This window comes from Etheostoma spectabile, chromosome 4 (genome assembly GCF_008692095.1).
Source record: "Etheostoma spectabile isolate EspeVRDwgs_2016 chromosome 4, UIUC_Espe_1.0, whole genome shotgun sequence".
In the NCBI taxonomy this organism is placed as follows: Eukaryota; Metazoa; Chordata; class Actinopteri; order Perciformes; family Percidae; genus Etheostoma; species Etheostoma spectabile.
This window is the reverse complement of record NC_045736.1, coordinates 31,280,282-31,302,400: the sequence shown is the minus strand read 5'-3', so window position 1 is coordinate 31,302,400 and position 22,119 is coordinate 31,280,282. Positions and strand designations below refer to the sequence as shown.

At 40.3% G+C, this 22,119-nt stretch overlaps 1 protein-coding gene across 1 annotated transcript in view; it reads left to right on the top strand.

The window, feature by feature from the left end:
* rims4 (regulating synaptic membrane exocytosis 4) overlaps positions 1–21,471 on the top strand; it is a gene marked incomplete at its 5' end in the record, with an annotated part of 63,552 nt that extends 42,081 nt beyond the window's left edge. Inside the window, 4 exon segments of the mRNA XM_032513397.1 lie at positions 1,869–1,981; positions 4,044–4,145; positions 10,244–10,383; positions 18,141–21,471. Coding sequence (XP_032369288.1) covers positions 1,869–1,981; positions 4,044–4,145; positions 10,244–10,383; positions 18,141–18,359 — 574 coding nt within the window. The 3' untranslated portion in view covers positions 18,360–21,471.
* Between the last annotated feature and the right edge of the window lie 648 nt (positions 21,472–22,119).

The window sequence follows — 22,119 nt, the reverse complement described above, 5'->3', positions numbered from 1 at the left end:
GCAAGGCACCTTAACCCCCCCCCCCAAACACTCAGGGTGCTGATCCACTGGCTCTGACATCTCTCCATTAGTGCATGAATAGGTCCTGACTGAGCGTGTGTGTGTATATTTCCGAACTGTGTATAGTGATGACTAACAAAACGCAGAGTGTGAATTGTAATTTCCCCACTGGAGATTAATAACTTATTAAAAAAAAGTTATTATATGAATTATTACTTTCCCTGTGTGTTATACTTAGTGTCATACCGACAGCACCTTTTAGTCTACTTTCTATGTGTCTCCAATATGACATGGAGTTTGCATACTACATGAAATATTATACTTCTTATAGTAGTTTGACAACCTTTTTCATATACTGTATGTTTCCTTTGAAAACGAATACTTGTATGCTTTAACACATGTACAGTTTCCTATGCAGGCATGACAATAAGCAAGGAGGGATTTCACATTATAGTATATTTATTTTACTGACAGGCCGTGCATACCTGCACAAGCGTTTCAGTTGTCCCAGCTGATTAGCCTTGTGCTCAGGTTAAAGATAAGCAGAGCTATGGAAAGTATTTGCCTTGGTCCTACCGTAACCAGTCCAATGAAACTACACTCTAAGAAATAAATCCGTAAAAAGAAACAGCAGCTCATTACCTGGACTTGTTACTGCAATCAAAAAACAGAATTTGTCAGTTAACTGACTGTGTCAATGGTAAAAACCTAACACTTTCTCTTATATCGTAAATCAACCCTCGTGTTGTCTTCCCGTCGACCTGCAACTTGTTTTTCTGGGTCAAAATTTCAACATTTTGATGTTTGATGGTTTTTTTCCACACTTTTCTCAACATTTTTGTAGATTTTATGCCATGTTTGACAAAAAAAAATTTTGTCACTTCTTTGTAACAAGTTTTTTTTTCACTTTTGGCGATTTTTCCGATTTTGTTTGGTCACTTTTTTCAACGTTTCAAAAAAACAAAATGTTTTTGTTGCATTTTTCCTGCGTTTTTGAAGCTTTTTCCAACATTTGTCACTTTTTTCAGCGTTCTTTTTTAAACGGGTCCATTTGACCCCGAGGACGACAGGAGGCTCACGTACAAGGGACAATTTCTGTTAAAATGCACAGTCATACAACTGTTAATTTACAGATATTTCTTAGAGTGTACCCGCAGAGTCAGGGAGTTTTCAATCAATCAATCCCAGTCACATAAACTGAAAGGAGATTTACCGCGCCAACGTGATTGGCGACACCTGTGTGGGTGGACCAAGGTCTGCAGGACCAGTAGGCCGAAAGCTGCTCACACAAACCAATGCTGAGTGTTGACACTCATCTACCATTAGTGGGGGCTGACATCCCGGTTCAGACACACATAAAGCATCACAGATAGATGACAAACATCAGCATCAGAACATGTTAGGGTGGATTTGTCCTTGCATCGAACACACACACACACACACACACACACACACAAACACACACACACACAGTTGGGTTGTACCTGGCACTTTGCCACAAAAGCACTCTAAGCTGATTTCTTTGCATACACACAATAAGGACACACACATTAAAGCAGCAGTCTGAGGTTTAATTACAGGGAGTCAATTTGAGAGTTGGGAGTTTAATGCCTACCATAAACTGGAAGACTCTGAAAAGACTTTGAAAAGTGTAAAGTCTGACGACGGGAGCGCGTCCCGACTCTTCTCCCATCTTCTTCTTCCTCCAGTCCGTTTCTGTCCCTTTGCTCTGTTTCTGCACTCCTGCATTCTGTCATCATCTTCCAGTCACTGATTCCCTTTCTCTATTTTGAAGTATAATGAGAACTGCCTGGTCATGATTAACCATCTATCTCTTTGTCTGCCTCTTTCTCTCTCTCTCTCTGCAGTCTGAACTACAGTGGCATGTGTCTGGCATCGGATGCACAGTTCAGCGACTTCCTGGATGGGATGGGACCCGCTCAGTTTGTTGGGCGACAAACACTGGCGACAACATCCATGGGTAAGAGAGGACGCATTTTTGTCATAACCATTTTGCAAAGCTTTTCCAACAATGAGCCACAGGAACTTCTCAGCAGTTCATCCATGTCAACGAAAAAGCGAGACTAAAAGACGTAATCCAACCTTCTTTACTTTCTTATCTCCAAGATGAGAGGTTTGAGGGTCATAACTATCACCTTTACTTTGTCAAAAGCCTCTGAAACTGTCCATGTAAAAGAAAGGTTTGAAAATTGAAAAGAAAAAAGCAGCGCATTTCATCATAAAACCGCACCAAATGACACAACACGTGTCCTACTGCAGAGTTTTTCCTCATTGTCCCTTTGCACATATTCACATCCAAGCCATATATACTGGAGATATATTGTATGCAGCCTGTCCTCCACAGCAGTGATCTACTGTAAGTGGGTCAGTTTCCTCGCTGGCAGCCAGACAGTGTCCTTGGCCCGCCAACAGTGACACTGACTGGACCAACTCCACTCCAAACCTGCAGTCCAGTCCAACGTTATATAATGTCCGAGATCCCGGAATAACTTGGCCCTCGTCTGCGTTCTGTCACTTTCAACGGAATGCATTTGTCATTTGGGATATTTAGCTGAAAACTGTCACCCAGTGTTCCACTTTCTTTACCTGCTCTTTGTTGTTTGGTGGCGTTTAAAGCCGGAACAGTGAGTTTATCATAGCTTAGTTGCTAAAAGCTGCCATCTGTTGGGGCTAGAAATGAGGTTGATGAGAGGGCTAAAACTGAACTAGGGCAGCACAATATATGTTTTTTTTTGACATCATCACAATGTCAACTGTCACAATAAACACCTTGCGAAAGCCTGCAACACTAGAAAAGAAAATATCAGAAGAAAACTGCTATGTCAATTTTTTTTTTAAATGTAGCAAGCAATTTTTGAATACTGAAAGCAACAGAAATGAAGAACTGAGTACACTTTAATATCTGTTTATTTATTTTCAACAACGGTATTGCATATTGCATATATTCCTCATGTTAAGCAGCCCTAGATTGAATCATATGGAACTGATGATAAACTCCTACTATCATTTTTAGCTTGAGGAAGCTCAGAGACCCAAGACTCACATGATGTTTCTGTTCCCATGTAGTCTCGCATGGCCAGATCCCCAAAGCACTACGTCAGGGCTGGAGTATGGTCGGTCAATGGCTGCACCACCAATCTTTTCCGGGATCTGCTATATTTGTAATTTTTTAAACCAATCACATCCGTCCTGGGCGGGGCTAAGCCCTGATTGTTGACCGGCTTTATCCCAGAAATGTGCATCCGTTGAGCCAGACTAGTATCCGAGACGAGGTGGCTAACCTAGCTGGCTAGCATCCTAGCTGGTTCTCTCAGTTCTAAACACTGCTACAACACCCACTAGTTGACCATAATCTCCAAAAGAACTACTTCCTGTCCCTGTTGTGCAGTTATTCCACAAGTGTCCCTGGTCTAGAAGAAGTCTCCCAGCTTATCCTGCCTTGGACTGACCAAAGTTGGAGAAAGAGTTATCTAGCTGATGGGATCTTACCGAGCTACTGAGCATGTGCAGCTCCCAACACAGATAGGATAGAAGTGAGATGTCTCACTCTGGCTCTAAAACAGAGACCTAAACACACAGGGTGAAAACAGGATCTGCAGCAATGTGCAGTACAACAAAAATATGGTGTTTTTTGAAAATGAAACCATGGAAACCTATTCTGATAAAACCTCAAAATACAATTATGAATCTGAAAATAAGCAGAATATGGGTGCTTTAAAACATAATAAAATGTATGACACGCTGGTATTGGATCAGTATCCAACACTGAAGCTATCAGAATCAGTATCTGGGTATCGGGTCATCTCTATTCAGGACACCTAAAGATGGAGCTTCAATCTCCGTTGTTCCTTCAAAATCCTTGAAAAATTTTATGATGCTACTTGATGCAATCTTTCCTGACACCTCACAAAATGTAATGGTCTTGTAAAAGCCAGAATTTTGGAGAACTGGATTGAATGTTGCACATGTTGACTTCCCCCATCCTCACTGCTAAAGTACACCTGTGTTTTTCTCCCATCCAGGTGACATAGAGATCGGTCTGATGGAGAGGAACGGGGGTCTGGAGGTGGAGGTAGTCCAGGCCAGAGGACTCACTATGAAGCCAGGTTCTAAGGGACCTCCAGGTACCACTCTTGTCTGTTGAGTGCTCGATCATAAGATTTAATGCTGTGTTTTCTACAGGATGTCATTTTTCCTCAGAAACATCACATGTTCAGAGTCAAAATCTGAATCAGGATCAGAATCAGAAAAGGATTTATTGCTAAGTAACACTTAAAGCTTTAACTTTTTCATGAATGTCCGTTACATTCAAGCCATTGCCAAATGAGCAATGATCAGCTCCAACCAACTCTCTCTGTATTACTCAGTGTGACAGAAACTCGAGTGAAGTTAAAGACTTCTTCTGAAGAGTCCATCCTGTTTTTTTAATCCTCCGTGTCCTCCTTAGCTACTAGCATCTGCATGTGTGAGGGGTGGGGGTGGTGCGCGATCACGGAAGGTTTGTGTCATGTGAGCACGCCGACAGAATTTTTGTCATTACTGAGAATTCCTCATGGGGGCGACACAGAAAAAATTCACTTTAAGAGGAATTTGTGTTGTTGGAAGGTGCATACACACAATTAAACACATTTAAAGGAAATACAAAATAACTGTAAAAGAAACAATAGCTCAAATAAATAAATTTAGACACTGTAACAAAAAGGCTTTCCCATTAAAAAGGCTACCGTTCATCACAACTGCCATGTCTTAGGACAAGGGTCTTCAACAGGGGGTCTTCAGAAAAGGGGGGGCCTCCAAATTATGGTTCATTTTTGAACAAGAAATTCAAAAATAAAAAAGTCTTAACAAGAATCAAACATATTATTGGCAAATATATATCCCCACTTCTCACTGGCCTATAGGTAAGCTAGTCATTATCCATCCACAGAAGTGTGCCGCATGTATTTTTAACATTAAACCATTTGAATAGCTTAGTATTTTATGCACAAAAACTTATGTATAAAGGCTCTAGGCTGCCCTTGTTCTTGTAAGCCCAAAACTTAATTTTATACAATATATGTAGTAGGGGGTCCCTGCTCTGTCTCTCTTTCAGTTAAAGGTCCCATGGCATGAAAATTTCACTTTATGAGCTTTTATAACATTAATATGAGTTGCCCCAGCCTGCCTGTGGTCCCCTCAGTGGCTAGAAATGGTGATAGGTGTAAACCGAGCCCTGGGTATCCAGCTCTGCCTTTGAGAAAATGAAACCTCAGATGGGCCGATCTGGAATATTGCCCCTTATGAGGTCATAAGGGGCAAGGTTATCTCCCCTTTCTCTGCTTTGCCCGCCCAGAGAATTTGGCCCCCCATGAGAGAGAGACATCATGGCTTTCAAACAAGCAAAGTGGCAGTCGGTCAAAGCCACACCCCCAGCCTCCACCTTGCCCCCTCCCCCTCCTCAAAAGCTACAGACTCAGAAATGGCACATATTAAGGAAAGCTCATTGTGGGACTTGCTTTAGTGGGTGTAATTCTGCACCAAGGCTGAATTTTGGGAAAGATACTTCAGATACAGTATTAGGGACCACTAAGGTCTTTATAAAAGAAACTTCAGATACAGTATTAGGGACCACTAAGGTCTATATAAAAGAGACTTCAGATACAGTACTAGGGACCACTAAGGCCTATATAAAAGAGACTTCAGATACAGTATTAGGGGACCACTAAGGTCTTTATAAAAGAGACTTCAGATGCAGTATTAGGGGACCACTAAGGTCATATAAAAGAGACTTCAGATACATATTAGGGGACCACTAAGGTCTAATAAAAGAGACTTCAGATACAGTATTAGGGGACCACTAAGGTCTATATAAAAGAGACTTCAGATACAGTATTAGGGGACCACTAAGGTCTATATAAAAGAGACTTCAGATACAGTATTAGGGGACCACTAAGGTCTATATAAAGAGACTTCAGATACAGTATTAGGGGACCACTAAGGTCTTAAAAAGAGACTTCAGATACAGTATTAGGGGACCACTAAGGTCTATATAAAAGAGACTCAGAAAAGTATTAGGGGACCACTAAGGTCTATATAAAAGAGACTTCAGATATGGTATTAGCTATGCTTTCATTATATAAAAGCATAGCAAAGAGCACCATGTCATGGGATTTTTAAGGGGTCCTTGGCTTAAAAAATGTTGAAGACCCCTGTCTTAGAACATCAAGGTTCCCACATAACATGAATGCACCACAAGACAGCAAAATAGCATCAGCTACACAACCAGAACAGACTGCAGCGGACATGTTGAATCTAATGGGATATATCCTCCAAAAACAGTTGCAGCAATGTGAAAGATGCATGAGTGAAAAAGAGGAAATGGCGTTTTCTGTGTTCAGGGAGTTAACACACACAGCAGAGGGAGATGTTCAGCTAAATAAGTAAGATCCTGTAGTGAAGCAAGCAGCATGTTGCTCTGCCAAGAAATGGTTCGCCAGCTATAATGCCATGAGATTGAAAACAGATCAGCGCAAACAGAATATTCTGTGTCACATTGTTCGGACATACACAGATTTTTTGCAACAATGAGGTCATGAATCCAGAAATGGCCCCAGTGTAAGCGAGAAATGTTAATATAAACCCTATTTGCACGGGATTAGAATTACCTGGTGATTTATAGTCATTTGTAATAATAATGGAGGTTGTCTGTGAATTTATTCCCGTAACAATCAACCATGTCTGTAATTTGTCAAGTCAAAATTCCCCATTTTTGAACCAAATACAATGCTTTTAGACTTTAGTTATTTCATAAATTGTAGATGCACACATGTATATTGTTGTATCATCTGCATACATGGACACATGGGATTTTTAAAAGCAAGTGGAAGATCATTAATAAATACAGAAACTAGTAAAGTGGCATAAAGTATTCATCTTTATGGCCCTTTGCTAATTTCTGTTTTTATTAATGATGTTATTAATTGTTGCTTTATTAACTTACATAACCTTTTAGCTTATTGGTTGTACTGATTTTAGAGATATGACACTTTTGATAATACTCCAAGAAAATTCCAATGTAGGCACTGGCGGACCATTTCTATCAAAGTCTGTTTTCATATTTTCTATATTCTTTTAAAGGAACCCTGGTGTGTTAGAGACCATTAGCAGCTCATGGACAAGGAGAAAGTTGCATGCTTTGAAATCACTCACATATGTGCACATGCACGTGTATATTATACATTATTAATTCCACTGATTGACAGATGTGCCAAGAAACACACCATCAAAGGCAGAGGGGTAAGAATACTGCCAGCAAGAAAATCAGGTTTCAAACTAGACAAATCCACTCTGATATGTTTTATGAAATGCATTCAACACATTTGATAAACAATGGTGAGAAACACGTGAATTCACGTGAAGTTTGCTTGTTAAAATATGATTTCTGTATTTTTCTGTATCATTGTCTCTTTATTCCCTAAATTCTGCTTGGTTTTTGAATTATTTTTAATATTCAGTAAAGTCATATTCCTGGCATAGTGTGGATAGGTTTGCCGCCACACCATGCCAGGAATATGACTTTACTGAATATTAAAAACCTGTAATTGTATGTATGTATTTATTATTAGTATTACATTATAATCTGGACATTTAAATTAAAGATGTTATTGGCATTGTTATTGTCTCAATGCGCCTTAAAACCCTATCATGTGTTTGTAATAGAAGTAGAACGTAAACCCCTCTTCAGGTTGTTGGACAAACACAAACAGGCCCAGAGACAATGCTAACATGTCCTCCGTCTCCGTTAACAACAGTCCCCGTCACAGATGCTATAGTCTAGTACGACATTCCCCTTCTGGGATTGTTCCGTTGCCGCCGGAAATTCCCGCCAGATGTCACTTTTTTCAGCCAGATGTCCGTTACCTTCTGCTTTGTGTTGGAATCCTAAACTCCGATGGATCTCAGATCTCTGCAGGGTAAATCCAGACAGCTAGCTAGACTATCTGTCCAATCAGAGGACTATGGTTACCTGGTCCTCAGAGCTCTGCAGGGTAAATCCAGACAGCTAGCTAGACTATCTGTCCAATCTAAGGACTATGGTCACCTGGTCCTCAGACCTCTGCAGGGTAAATCCAGACAGCTAGCTAGACTATCTGTCCAATTGGAGGACTATGGTTACCTAGTCCTCAGATCTCTGCAGGGTAAATCCAGACAGCTAGCTAGACTATCTGTCCAATCTGAGGACTATGGTTACATGGTCCTCAGATCCCTGCAGGGTAAATCCAGACAACTAGCTAGTCTATCTGTCCGATCTGAATTTTCTGTTCAACATAAACTTGTTCCACCAAAACAAGTTCTTTCCAGAGACTATTTTGCGGAGGCACTGTGGCTCCGTCCGCCCATGACGATTGTGATTAGTTTAAAGAAATTTCAGTAAACCAGATCACTTTTTACTTCCATCCCAGAATACTACGTGGACTAGCCAGACCCCTCTGTGCAGCGCTGTGGAGAAAGGTCTGGCAATGCGAGACTACGGGTTCCACAATGATTCAGTGACTCTTTTTCTGCACATGAAAACTACAGCACGCTCCAATGGTTTTCAGCTTCATGAATCATTGCACCTGAAAGATATACAAAATCTAAATGTACATGATTGCTGTTAATGACTTGGCTGCAAAGCATAAATCACCCAAGCACTAAATTATGGAAGCGAACAATCAGCTGTGATTAATCAGACCAGTTAACCTTCATCTTTTTTTTTATTCTGTCAGGATAGGATAATCCTTCTGTTGAACTTTTTATTGGAAATGTAGATGTTTCAGCAGCATAAGACGGATAGAGAAGTGCAAAATAAAATAAAAAATACAAATAAATGAATAAATCAAAACAAACCAATGATATGTGCCTGTTATAGGAAATAGAAACAGAACTAGCTCTTCTTTTTTTTTCCTTTTTTTTGCAGCATGTTGGATTGCATAACAACAAACTATTAACTCTAATTGTAGCTCCCCTATGTGGTTGCATAATATTAAACCACCCATTGATCCTAATTACATAAGAACAAAATTGCATCTGCAAATAAGGATTTACATAAGACATATGTGGGAAAAACTATGAGCGAGAGACACGGATAAAGGAGACGAGGACAAGGACATATTCATAAGTATGCTGTATTGCTTCTTTAAAGCTGTTTTGCGTACTGTAGTATGAAAAGGCCAAAAATAAAACTCTTTTTATCTGTAGAGAGCGCTGTGCTTTCTCCTGATGACAGCAACTGTTTGCATGTGTTTGTAAGTGTTTTTTTTTTTTATAACTATGTTTTCTTGAGGACTTTATTGATTTAGTCCTTTTTTGGACACAGAAATCCAGAGAAACTAATGGTTTCAAATTAGCTTTTTTTAGCATACATTTTCCACAGTGCAACACAATTCCCTCTAATTTACTCGGCCTTTGTCTCTTCTACTCAACTGAACTCTGGGAAACTCGGAGAAACTCTAGGGAACGATGGGTTTGATGAGCTAACGCTAACACTAGCGAGCTAATCTGCAAGCATGTCAAACCTAAACATCTTCATATGTCGTTTTCCAAAAACGACACAGTGGGGGTTTGATCATGTGACCACTCTGTTTAACCCTTGTGTTGTCTTCCATTGGACCATGCACTCGACATCCTCCAAAACAAAAAAAATCTACACTTTTTCTGACATTTTTGTCACTTTTTTTCGACACTTTTGTCCCTTTGTTGCCATTTTACACTTCTTTTAACTACCATGTATTACCACCACTAACACCAACTTATTACTAGTTTTACGCTTATTTTTGGAATTCATGGTCAATAAACCTCCTTTTTGGGAAATTTTACCTAATCCTTGAGTTAAAAAGGCAGAAATGATTAACTTTTTTGACCTATATTAAAGGAAGGACAATCACAGACTGGTTGATGTCAACGTTCAATTGGGATACTGCTTTGAAAATTCCTTTTTTAAATGCTAAAAGAATTAACAAAACACCCTAAATTCAATGATATTAGAGATCCGATCTTTTGTTGTACTTGCGAAGCGCGTTGTATGGAATCATCCACATGTTTTTGGTTAAGTATAATGAGGAAATTAAAAATAAATCCACATTTCTGATGTAGACATTTAGAAAATGGGTACACATTTGACCCGAAGGCAACACAAGGGTTAATGTATCGGGCGCAATTTTAAACACTTAACATTGACTTTTTCTGTCTGTTGTCGTTCCAGCCGCCTACATCAAAGTTTACCTCCTGGAGAACGGGATCTGTGTGGCCAAGAAGAAGACCAAGTCCGTGAGGAAGTCTCTGGATCCTCTCTACAACCAGGTCCTGGTCTTCTCTGAAAGCCCGCAGGGGAAAGTGGTGCAGGTGAGATCCACTATCATGGTCTCCTGAGTCACAACCCACACAAAACCAGCAAATAATACAAGATGAAACAGACATTCAACTTGTTTTCAGCTGTTTACTTTCAAAAGGACCAAGAGAAGGATGAGATAGCAAATGTATTATCCAAGATGGAAACCACTTACAATATCTGTTATTGTCTTGAACCATGAATCCTGACGGAAGTGCCGGAATTTCACTAGAATTTCTGTGAGCGGTCATTCACATTCACACATGAAACAGATATTCCTGTGCGGAAAGTACTTTGTACTACTTTAGGGTGACCAGATGTCCCCAGTTTCCCGGGACAGTCCCCGGTTTTGGTGACCTGTCCCCGGCTGGATCTGTCCCCGGAAATGTCCCCGGTTTTCACTGTGACTGACAGTCCCGAAATTGGAATAAAAGAAAGAAAACACCGACCAAACGTAGCCGACAGTCGCTTAAGACAAGCTCAGAGATGTTTTAGAAGCCGTATTTTACAATGCCAAAATTCATGATTATTTACATGGAGTCTGGTGGGTTTAACCAACGCAAGATCCTTTTTTCCGCAGGATCTTAATCTTTAACAGAAAGGTCGACCTCCTTAGAAATCCTTTTCATAATGTTGTCTGTTGGGGGAAACAGTTCTAGGTCTAGTGTCCCCTTTTTAAGTTTTACAAAAATAAAAACATGATGTGTTTTGGAGGTATATTTGCTTCTTAGCTGATAATGTCCCCGGATTTTGTCTAAGAAATCTGGTCACCTTACTACTTAATAAAGGTTTAAACCCCAAATATACAAACCTTTTTCTTCAACTTTTCAATGACATTCATACTCATTACATTAAACCCATTTTTCAAACCCACTTTTTCACCTATTCTCACTACTTCACCTTCTTCTTACACATTCAACCCAGCAATGCAGCGTAGCGTCAGCCTTTCAACATACAGGATTCAGTTGCATTCTCTAGTTAGTATTAATCTTCTTGGGAACATGCATGTCTGTACAAAATGTAATGGCAATCCATCCAATATTTTTCGAGCTATTTCAGTCTGAATCAAAGTGGTGGACGGACCAACAGCCCGGCATTGCCATCCATACATAGATAAAAGTTAATCTGAGACAAGATGGAAGACACAGTATGTGTGCATATGATGTACATTTATGGGGATGTGTGGGATATGCGTACAGTATATACTGTACATGCGTATCTCTAAATTTCTCATTTTTTAAATGCTAGCTATCTTATTTACATATTGTATTTTAACGATATTTATAATTGCAATTTACATCGGTTTCTATGTTTGTTTTTATGGTCCAATGCAACGTAATTTCGTTCCACACTGCACTTCCTAAAGTGCTTTTGGAATGACAATAAAAAATAATTTTTAATCAGATACCAGTTGCACCACATCGTCGTCATAAAATACGAGTTTTGCCAGGATCATGCGTATTGATGAGTGCATGTTAGAAAAATCCCTCCTGGCTGTCTTTTCGTGAGTATGTAGAAAATGTTGAGGACGTGTAGAAGAGACGCAGCGAGAAGAGGCTGGGAAGAAGAGTTGACATTTCCAGTGAGCATCCGACCTGAGGGACCATGGAGGCCGTTTCAGCGGATTTGGTTCTTTCAATTGTTTGAGCTTCAGCTGCTCTCAGGAACAAATATGCCACAAAAGACCAAGTGAGAGCGTCCTTCTCTCCAGGCCGTTCTCCTTCCATCCTTTTCTTCTCTCTCCTTCAATCTTTATTTCATTCCATCTTTCTTACTTCATCCTGTGTCCTTTATTATATTTTCATGTTAATTAGAGAACCCCTATTATACTCATTTTCAGCGTCGTATCTGTACTCCTACTAGAATAGGTTTACATGCTTTAAATGGATACATATTTTTCATGTTTCTCATACTGCAAATTGCTGCAGCTCGTCTGCCTGCTCTGATTGGTCCGCTGGCCCACTCTGATGTGCTTGCTCAACCAAATTCAAATGGGCCGTGCTTGCTCAGGCGGCACCTATGTGAAATATGAAATATGAATATGAAAAACTAGGCTGATGTTCTCAATCAGTGACATCACTAATTGAGGAATCTCAAACAGGAATATGGGCGAGGCGTTTAAGGCAGTGATCCATCGACTACATACACACCAAGCTATGTAGCACCATGCAATAAAGCATAATAGAGGATCTTTAATTATTCCGTTCTTATATGTTGCTGTATTTGTTCTTTCTTTCCTAATGTAATGGTTAAATAAGGTAGTGTACCACCACCATGCACGTCTGTTATAACCTGTGTGTGTGTCCTCAGTAATCAGCAGGTGGGAACAGCGGTGTGTTTTCAGTGGAGAGGCCCGCAGCCCTGCTGGCGCTGTGTAATTAGCCACTAAACGCCTCCCTCGTAATTATCTACTGTCTGTGTCGCCGTGTCCTCTGAGTTTCATCAAACCCATTCACAGTTGATAATGAAAATCGCTGAAATCAGCAGTGCTTTGCAATTTCTCACTTCCTGATTTAGCAACGCCTAAGTGCACACGCTCAGCTGACTCCATGACTCTCGGGTTTTTTAGGCTTAGCAAAGCACACGCACGTGATTTTACACACGTCGATATGAAAGTCTATGTTGGTGTTTTTTTGTCACCTTGGATTCTGACATCACATTTGAGTATTTCCTTTAGATGTGGAGGATTTAGGTTGCATGGTTTGGTGCATGACAGTACGCGCAACTGCATACTATTATCTCATGCTATTCATATCTGGGGAGTTAAAGCTATAGTGCTACTACTCAATATTAATTAACACCCGTTACATTCAAGCCATTGCCAAATGAGTTGATTCAAAGCTTAGTAAGCATATCAGCTCCACACAACTCTCTCTGGATTCTTCAGTATGTTCACTAACTGGTAAGCTTTGGAGACGAGAGATTACGTAAAAAGTCCATCATGTTTTTTTTTTTTTATTCTGTGTCCTCCTTGATTTGACAGGGTAATAGGCTACTAGCAACTGCGTGGAGGAGGGATGGGGGGTGGGGGGTGGTAGCGGGGGTGGGGAGCGATCACCCAACGCTTGTGTCATGCGGATGCTCAGACCGTGTTGTTGTTGTTTTTAGAATTCTTCATGGGGGTGACAGAAACTACGCACTAACATTCAGTCACTATTTACCATTCCTCCCGTGCAAATAGGACTTTAGATAACAGGCATAGCCAAAAAAAATATATATATAATACTTACTCACACTTCACAGTCCAAAGAAGATTATAGATTAGATGGAATATCAGCTGAGTAGCATGAGCTATACCAGCTCTGGGACTTCACTTCCACTGCACCTCAGCTGTTTTTTTACATCTTTATTTCTTTTCCGGCGTGATAAATGCCTAAATATTTGAGTTATCTTAATTGTGAAATCATGAAACTACCCAATGGCGACAAATAGACATGAACAGCGGTCACGGGAGTCATTTGCATTCAAGTCAGCGCCTTATGTGTCATTGTTCGAAATTGGAGCTGACATTAGTAAAAGTCTCTTTTTAATATTTTGTCTGTATTGAGCAACGCACACATGCCATTTGGACCTGTGTTTGTGTGTGTGTGTGTGTGTGAGTGTGTGTGTATATGTTGAAGGTTACAGGTTTGAACCTCTGTGTGTTCCGTGACAAGGCTGCTCTGCTCTCATCCTCTCTGACAGCTGGCATGTAATTTTTATTTTAAATTTTTTCATTCCATACGCTAATGAGTGTTTGGTGTGAGTTGTCTGGGGTTAGCAAGCTAAATATCAGCTTATCCTGATTCCTCTGAGTGCATTTAAATGCAAAATATCTCCATCGGGTTGTTATTTAAACGTTATTCACATAGGATTTGTGCAAAATTAAGTTCATAACAAGAGATTCGAGATTAACCCTCCTGTTCACCTCGGGTCTTGACCCCTTATTAAAGTTTCCATATCAGAAATTTGGGTTTGCATCAACCAAATTGCGCCAAAATAACAACACTATCCACAAGTAAAATGAACGACTACTTTCATTGAATTTTTGGTCTTTTATTCATTTTTATAGGATTTTAAATAATTTTTAAACGGTTTCAAAACAGTATCCTAAACTTTCACAATAACCAATCTGAGATGCACTCAACATCCTGATTTTAACTTGTCAAAATTAATCATAATTTTTGCTTTTCATCAACTCAAAAATGAGACATACAATAATTTCAAATAAATGAGGTTTATTGAGCATGAATTCCAAGAATCAGTGTAAAACTTGTGTGAAAAGGTTGGTATTAGTAGTTCTAATAATGGTGATAGTGGGGAAAAAAGCCTTAAAAGGAAAATAAATGTGGAAAAAATTGTCAAAAGTGTAAAAATAATGACCTGGGAGGACAAGAAGTTCATAGTTGACGGGAAGACAACATAAGAAAACAGTTACACTTAGAATAATTTCCCTTAATATGTGAAAGCGGTTCTATTTTTATATAATTTGTTTTCATATGATATTTATATTTGTATTTTTCAGCTATTGCTGCATGTTTTTTAATGTCCACATGGTCCATATATGAAATATGACTTTTTTCAGACCAGGGAAAAGTAGCAAATCCAGGATTTATTGTATTTTTCTCAAAATGTGTCACTCTTATGGCTCTCTCTCTTCACCATCTTGCTGTATTATTCTGTCTCTTCTAACCAGAGGGAGTTTGTAGCGTCTGTAAACTGCGAGTGGCTCAGATAGAGAGAGACATGATGAGCATTTGAAGTAATCTCTGTATTTGATTCTGTACTCGAGGGCTCAGTCACACCATTTATAACAGCAGCACTGCTGGCTGAAATCAATCCATTTAAAGGGAATCAATTGATATGCTCCCCAAGGCGAGGTAAACCTGGGCAGTGCTTTTGACACCTGAATGTCCATCATTGATCAACTGCACCCTGAAGTAGTCATTCGGACACAAAGCTCCCAGCATCACCTACATTACAGAAGTATGTTGTAACCTAGTCTTGCATTGCCATTTCTTTATAAACCTGTAAATGGAGGCATTGTTAAGTTGAAACAGGAAATGGCCTTAAACAAGTGTTGCCACAAAGTTGGAAGAACATCTAGAACATGATTGTCTTTGAAGGTTCTTAATCATCCAGATCATAGTTTTCTAAGGAAGGTTCAAATCAAGGCTAACGGGACTTGGTTTACGGTCTTCTAAGATGTTTGTCTCTCATCCGAGGGACTTCTTTGGTAGCTAGGGAAGGGAAACCCAGCTATTGAGATGATCAATACTTGGTACTTTAGTACTCCCGGCTGTTTTAAAAGACACTTGATATCGTCCTTGGAGACACTCAAGGCCAAGTCTGAGTGACCATTTTTGGCACATGATAACAAATGTGAGCGTTTGTTTCCTTGGAAGATATGAAAGGAAAACATTATAATTGGGGGAGAAGTGGTGGTGGCGTTACAGACCTTTTCCACTGTCCCTCCAGATTTTCTCCATCCGGGTGTAACTGGCTTCCTTGACACCTCTTTCAAACAATCTGCCCTCTCTGTCCTCGAGCTGAGGCGTTGGCACTTCTGGGTTGGGCCATGCGATTTGTGTAAAGGTTGTTTTTGTTTCCCCAGTATAAAGTACATGTGCGTTATAGTGAATATCATTGTGCGATTCAATATACCCAAGCTAAGACGACAAAGCCCAAGACCAAAGTACCCTTAGGCAGCCCGGTGGCTAAGTGGTTAGCTTCACAGCAAGAAGGTTCTTGGTTCGAATCCGGGTCATTCCGGGCCTTTCTGTGTGGAGTTTGGATGTTCTCCCTGTGTTTGCGTGGGTTTCCTCCGGGTGCTCCGGTTTCTTCCCACTATAAAAGACATGCATGCTAGGTGGGACTACAGTTAAAACAGCCAATTGGCGCATTTACAGAAATGTTCATTAATGTGCATTGTCCAATCAAATAAATTAACTAAATATCTAAAGGACTTTTGACCATATTGTGTATTTTGCAAGAATGTCCACATTCATATTCCTGTTCTTTGAATTCAAGTCCATCCATCCATTGTCTGTATTCACTTATTCTCACTTCAATGCAACATGCTGGGTTTTGTTTTTTGTCAAATCCCTTGGCGACATCAGCACCTGCATTGTGTGTGTGTGCGTGCGTATATGTGTGTGTTTGTGGGTAAGTTTCACTCTATAGAAAGTGGACCAGGAGAGGATGTTGGTTTCTCATTGTCCGTATTAACACTCCAAAGCCATTTTCTCTTCTTCCACCATACATTTCCTCTTTTCTTCTTGTCTCTGTTGGAGAGCTGATCACAGGCAGACATAAAGAGATTTCCATTTATTTATTTATTTATTAAAGATGAAAGGGATTAGATTGAAGCAGATTTGGCTTCTGGGTCAAAATTCACACGCAGACACACACACTCATACACACACCAAACAAATTGGTATGCTGGCATGCTCCGACACACAAGACTGCCACACAAACGCACAAAGGCAGATATCGATTATTTGGTCCGCCCCTTGACAAGATGTGGGGCCGTCTGAGATGAGCCCTGATGTTATCAGTGTGCCAGTTAACAGGGGACACCACACACACACACACACACACACATTTCTAATACCACCATCATCTCCTCCTCTATTCCTTGCTCACTCCCTTACACACACAATCCCTCTTCATTTACTTTAATTGAAGCCTCAGCCTGCTCTGGGCCGCTGTAACAGGGTGAGAAACTGTCGAGATCCAGTATTTCTCCCAAATAGATTTCACGACAATCTGGATTAATGCTAAATAACAACACCCTCTTAACCTTATCATTTTGTCAATACATCTTTCTGGTCCTCCATTACCTCCGGGAGGCTTTCTGTGCACGATTCCAGCCTTGTAAATCCACTAAATCCCTCCAAATACATTGATTTATCCTCCGTAGGCTGGAAACATTTAGAACACTTACCTGTAGACGTCACGTTGCTGATCAGTACCTTCCATTCAAGATTATGTCATATTCACGACAATATGTGAATTTTAAGATAGATTGAAAATAGACTGTGAAGTACAACGTTACATTTTTCCACTGTCAGGTGAAAATTGCATGTTACATGACTATGTACAGGTTGTTTTGTGCAAGATTGGGTTAAAAAAAATTAACTACCATCACTTACATTTAATGATATAATTTTGTATATCAAATAAATGTATTGCAGTTCATCAGTTCAATCATCGTTATACTTTTTTTAATTATTCTGGTGGCAGTAAACAGGGAAAAGGAAACTTAATTATCTTTTTTTTTTGAAGATCATGTTGTATTTTGGGGCTGTAGCTAGAACACGTTCTAATGTTCAAAAAACACATTCTTTTTCTAAATATACCTGTAAATGTGTCTGAAATGCTCCAGAGCGCCTAATCTATTCACTTTTTTTAATCATGTCAATGATTATTTTTGGAGCATATTTGGTGCAAAAGCCATGTATTTTTAAGTGTATTTTCTTAGTGTGAAATGAAAGAAAGCTCACTTTTTCCCACTTTTATTTATAAGTTTTGCAGGGACATGCAACTAATCCTTACATGATATGCATGAGTTATGCAAATGAACGGTTCCTTTTTTGCATAGAAAATAAACAAATAGGACACAAACAGAAAATAACAAAATGGAAGTGGGTAAATAACATGAATCAATTTTGAAGAAAGCTGACTTTCTTATTATTTTTAACAACTCTACTACGACATATAAATTGCACAGATGAAAAACTGATTGGGACTCTCTTCCTCCTTGTTTATATCCTGCCACCCTTTTCCGCAGGTGATCGTTTGGGGCAACTATGGACGGATGGATCGCAAATGCTTCATGGGCGTAGCTCGAATCCTGTTGGAGGAGTTGGACCTCAGCACAATGGTGATTGGCTGGTACAAGCTCTTCCCTACCTCCTCCATGGTGGACCCAACGATGGCGCCACTCATCCGCCACTCCTCCCAGATGTCCCTAGAGAGCACCATTGGGCCCTGTTGTGAGCGATCCTAAGACTTAAGAAAAATATATAGTTCTGTTGTTGCGAGTCAGATGCCATTGCTGTCTCAACCAAATCCTAAGACACGTTTTTGTATAGCCTGGCGCCTGGGTCACCCAGGTGGTACTGCCCCCTGGAGCCGGTTTGTGTTCACTATCTTACTTAAGGGCACTTTGACAGGTCTAACCACACTTGGGACTGAACCACTCCCCTGATTTGGGACTTTACTTACTAGTCCATTGGAAATACTGTACTTTAATTATTTAGATTTTCTATCAAACTGTTTCCCGAGACTCACGGGAAGTACATTTATTTTGTTGTTGCAACCAAGCGCCCCTCAGACTCACGGGAATATGAGGCTCTCTTCAGATCTCTTTGAGGAGAAAACAAAAAACCTACTTAATGAGGATACTTCAAAGGAGGGCTCGGCTGCCGACATTGATCACATGCTATCGGGACCACAAAACACTGCGGGCTCAGCTTTTGCTTCCGCTACGCGCCTTCACAGCCTACATTCGATTCTCATTCCCAGGACTCCCTGTTGTCTTTCTGCGTCCTCATTAAGGGGCTGGACAGCTCCTTAGTGTCATCTGTCCGTCCACGAGTCTGGAGAGAAAGTGAGACTGCACTCAGACCGTTTGAGACACCGGCCTCCCATTTTGCAGGAGCAAGAGGACAGCAGATTGGAGGGGAAAGGATCTGTGCACAGCAGGAGTACAGAAAAAAAGAATATATAATATAGCTTTGTTTAGCTTATTTGTTGTATCCAAACAAGACATCTTGGTTTCACTCTGACTCAAGTTGTTTTTTGGTTTTTGTGTCACACATTTGGCCCTTCCATGTTAATTTGGTACTATGCGACTGTGAGTGGAGGCAGTATTGAAAGTCTCTTTCATCTCCTGGAAGGATCTGGAGTTTTACCTGATCTTGGGGATCCAGAGTCCTGCTGGGTTTCTATCCTACAAGGTACCAGGTTTTACCTGCAGTGCCAGGTTTTAATTGGTTCCTGAGTGGATTTATATGGTTTAAAATAAGAACTAGCAGGTACTGAGTTCCCAAAGACCATGCTCCAGTGTGACCCGAGGGCCTGTGCATTTCCATTACAATCAATCGCGACATTATCTGATTTTTGTTATCTCTTGTGGAAGGGGATTATCAGATTAATCAGACAATGTTGTGTTTGGGAGGAAGGAAAACATGCAGCCATGTGGATTCTTAGAAGAAGTGATGTTAGACCCCATTTGACCCGGTTGTTTCATAAATCTGTAGCAGATTAATTGGGTTCAAATTGTTTCCGGCTTATGCGAGCAGGTGCAAATTGACCCAAGACACATCAAAAACAGTTTTAAATGGGATTGCCTGACTTTGGAAGGTAATTATATTTTTGCCAGATGGGATTAAAGTGTAAAAGTATTTGTTGTGTGAAAACCACAACCCTCCTTGGTGCATAACTTTTGATGCCACTGAACATGCATTCCAAAGTGGATAAAACAGACAGATCCAGATATCTGGTGTCACAGCCAAACTCAATTGGATGTTACGCATAGAGTGTAAAAATAGTGGACGCATGAAGCATTAAGTTTGGCGATACGGTTGAGGTTGAGCTGTGGATGAGGACGCAACATAGCCATTATTGTTAAGGGTTTCAATGGCGCGATGCTAAGCTACACGCTAACCCTTCTGAAGAGAGTCATCTAGTGGAGCTTTACCGGTGGGTAAATGCAAACCACATTCATCTGCATGCACGGCAGTACAGAAGCAAACTAACCTCCAGTTAGCAGCTAACGCTAGCAGTTGCCAGTTACCTTGGCAGGCAGATCGCTCAACATGACATTTTTAGCTTTAAAGATGCAGTAGGTAAGACTTAGAAAATGTAACTTTCTGTCATATTTGCTGAAACTGACCCTGAATTTTGCGTAGTACTACATAAAGTATGTAAATATAAAAAAATATATATATATATATATATATAAAAATATATTTAAAAAATGTTGCTCCACTGGCTCTACCTACAGGTTGTAGTGCGATTTGCAAAAATCCACAGCTCCCTGTTCAGATCCTCCAATCAGGGCCTGAGGGTATCCAACTGCGTGTCAATCACTGCTCAGGCACACACATTCATTCAAACTTGTAGGGGGAGGGGCTTAGGAGACCATTTGGGCTTTAGCAGAAAGGGGGGTGCGGGACTGAGAAGTCTTTGGCTAAATCCTGGATCTACCTACAGCGCCTTTAACATTGATGAAGTGAAAACACAGTGAGACATGGACCCAAAAACACCAAAAACAAGTTTACAGCTGCTTAAATAGGGCCATGGTTAGCATTGCTTAGCCTCTGTCCTGATTGACAGGTCGGTGTGTAGCCACGCCCCTAAAGCATCCCCTGCTTAATCAGTTGTTTTAAAATTAATGGGACCATACTTCAAAAAATAAACATCATGCAGTATTGAAGAAGACTTGAACCTAGCAGTTGTGACCATTAACTCATAAAAATGTTTGCGAAGGTAATAAATAAAGTGAGGAGCAGGGTTATTTTCCCAAAGACTTCCATAGAAAACGACTTTTCGGAGCCAGAGGAGTCGCCCCCTGCTGGACATTAGATAGAATGCAGGTTTAAGGCACTTCCGCATTGGCTTCACTTTCCAGGCCCGGAAGCTACGTCCATTATTATTACAGTCTATGATGTTATGCATGCAACATATTGCATTAGATCACAATTAGAATTAAAATCGGCTGATATTGGATGCATGAACCTATCACGTCCAAACGCAATGTGGTTCAACCTTATCAGGATACAGTCTAGACACAACTAGCATGAAACAGCCTGGTGTGAATGGGGTCTGAAATAAGGAATGTGTTGTCATCATTTGGTTCAATTCTGTGCTGTGTTGTTCTAAAGTTTCACATTCACCTGGTAGTGCAGGTCACATCAAGGGCAGGAGGAGGTATGGCACCTGTGTTGTAGCACGGGCACATGATGCTAATACATTAAAGACAGATGTTTCCAAAAGCATGGAGGTAGCCTGGCTGACAGCGTAGGGCTGAACACGTTGCTGTATATCCCAGTTTAATTAGTTTGGAATGCTCTTTAGCATATAGTCTAGAAGTACATTTTTAAGATTCCTTCTCTGCGTTGGCTAACAGTTGTCCAATAACAGTTTCTATTGTGCCAATTTTTTACCAGCAAGTGTCTTCTTCTTCCTCTTCTTCAATTACCTTGTGCTATTGTGAGGGAGGAACAGAAACAAGCACTCACAGCGTCTGACAGCAGTATTCCGGCTGTGCAGAGGAGCGTCCCTTTTATTCTAAATTACAGCCCTAATCCGCGGACAGCCACGGCACCTGGTGATTAGCCGTGCTATAACTCAGTATGGAGAGAGGAAGAGAGGGAGGAAAAGGAAAGAGAGAGGAAGGAAGCATGAAATGTACTTTGCATCATCCAAACAAAAGGATCTGTCGGCACTCGTCAGGTTTTACAGATTTCAAGAAGGGACACAGAAATAGGATGAATTTAAAGGGACCACTGCAGAGGAATTTCAAGTTGATCAAATGACAAGTATTTGTATTTAATTTGGGCACTTTATGATTCTTAATGCCTTTTTTATGTGTAAATATTATGGTCGTTAGTGTCTTTTGAAGTGAGCCAAAGTTAATCTATGATAATTTAGTAGATTAATGTTAAATCTCTGAGGGAGGGAAGGGAAATCCTTGCTAGTTAACGTAAGATTGTAGCAATAGCTGGCAGCATCCGCATGACTGATTAAAACTTGTAATTAAT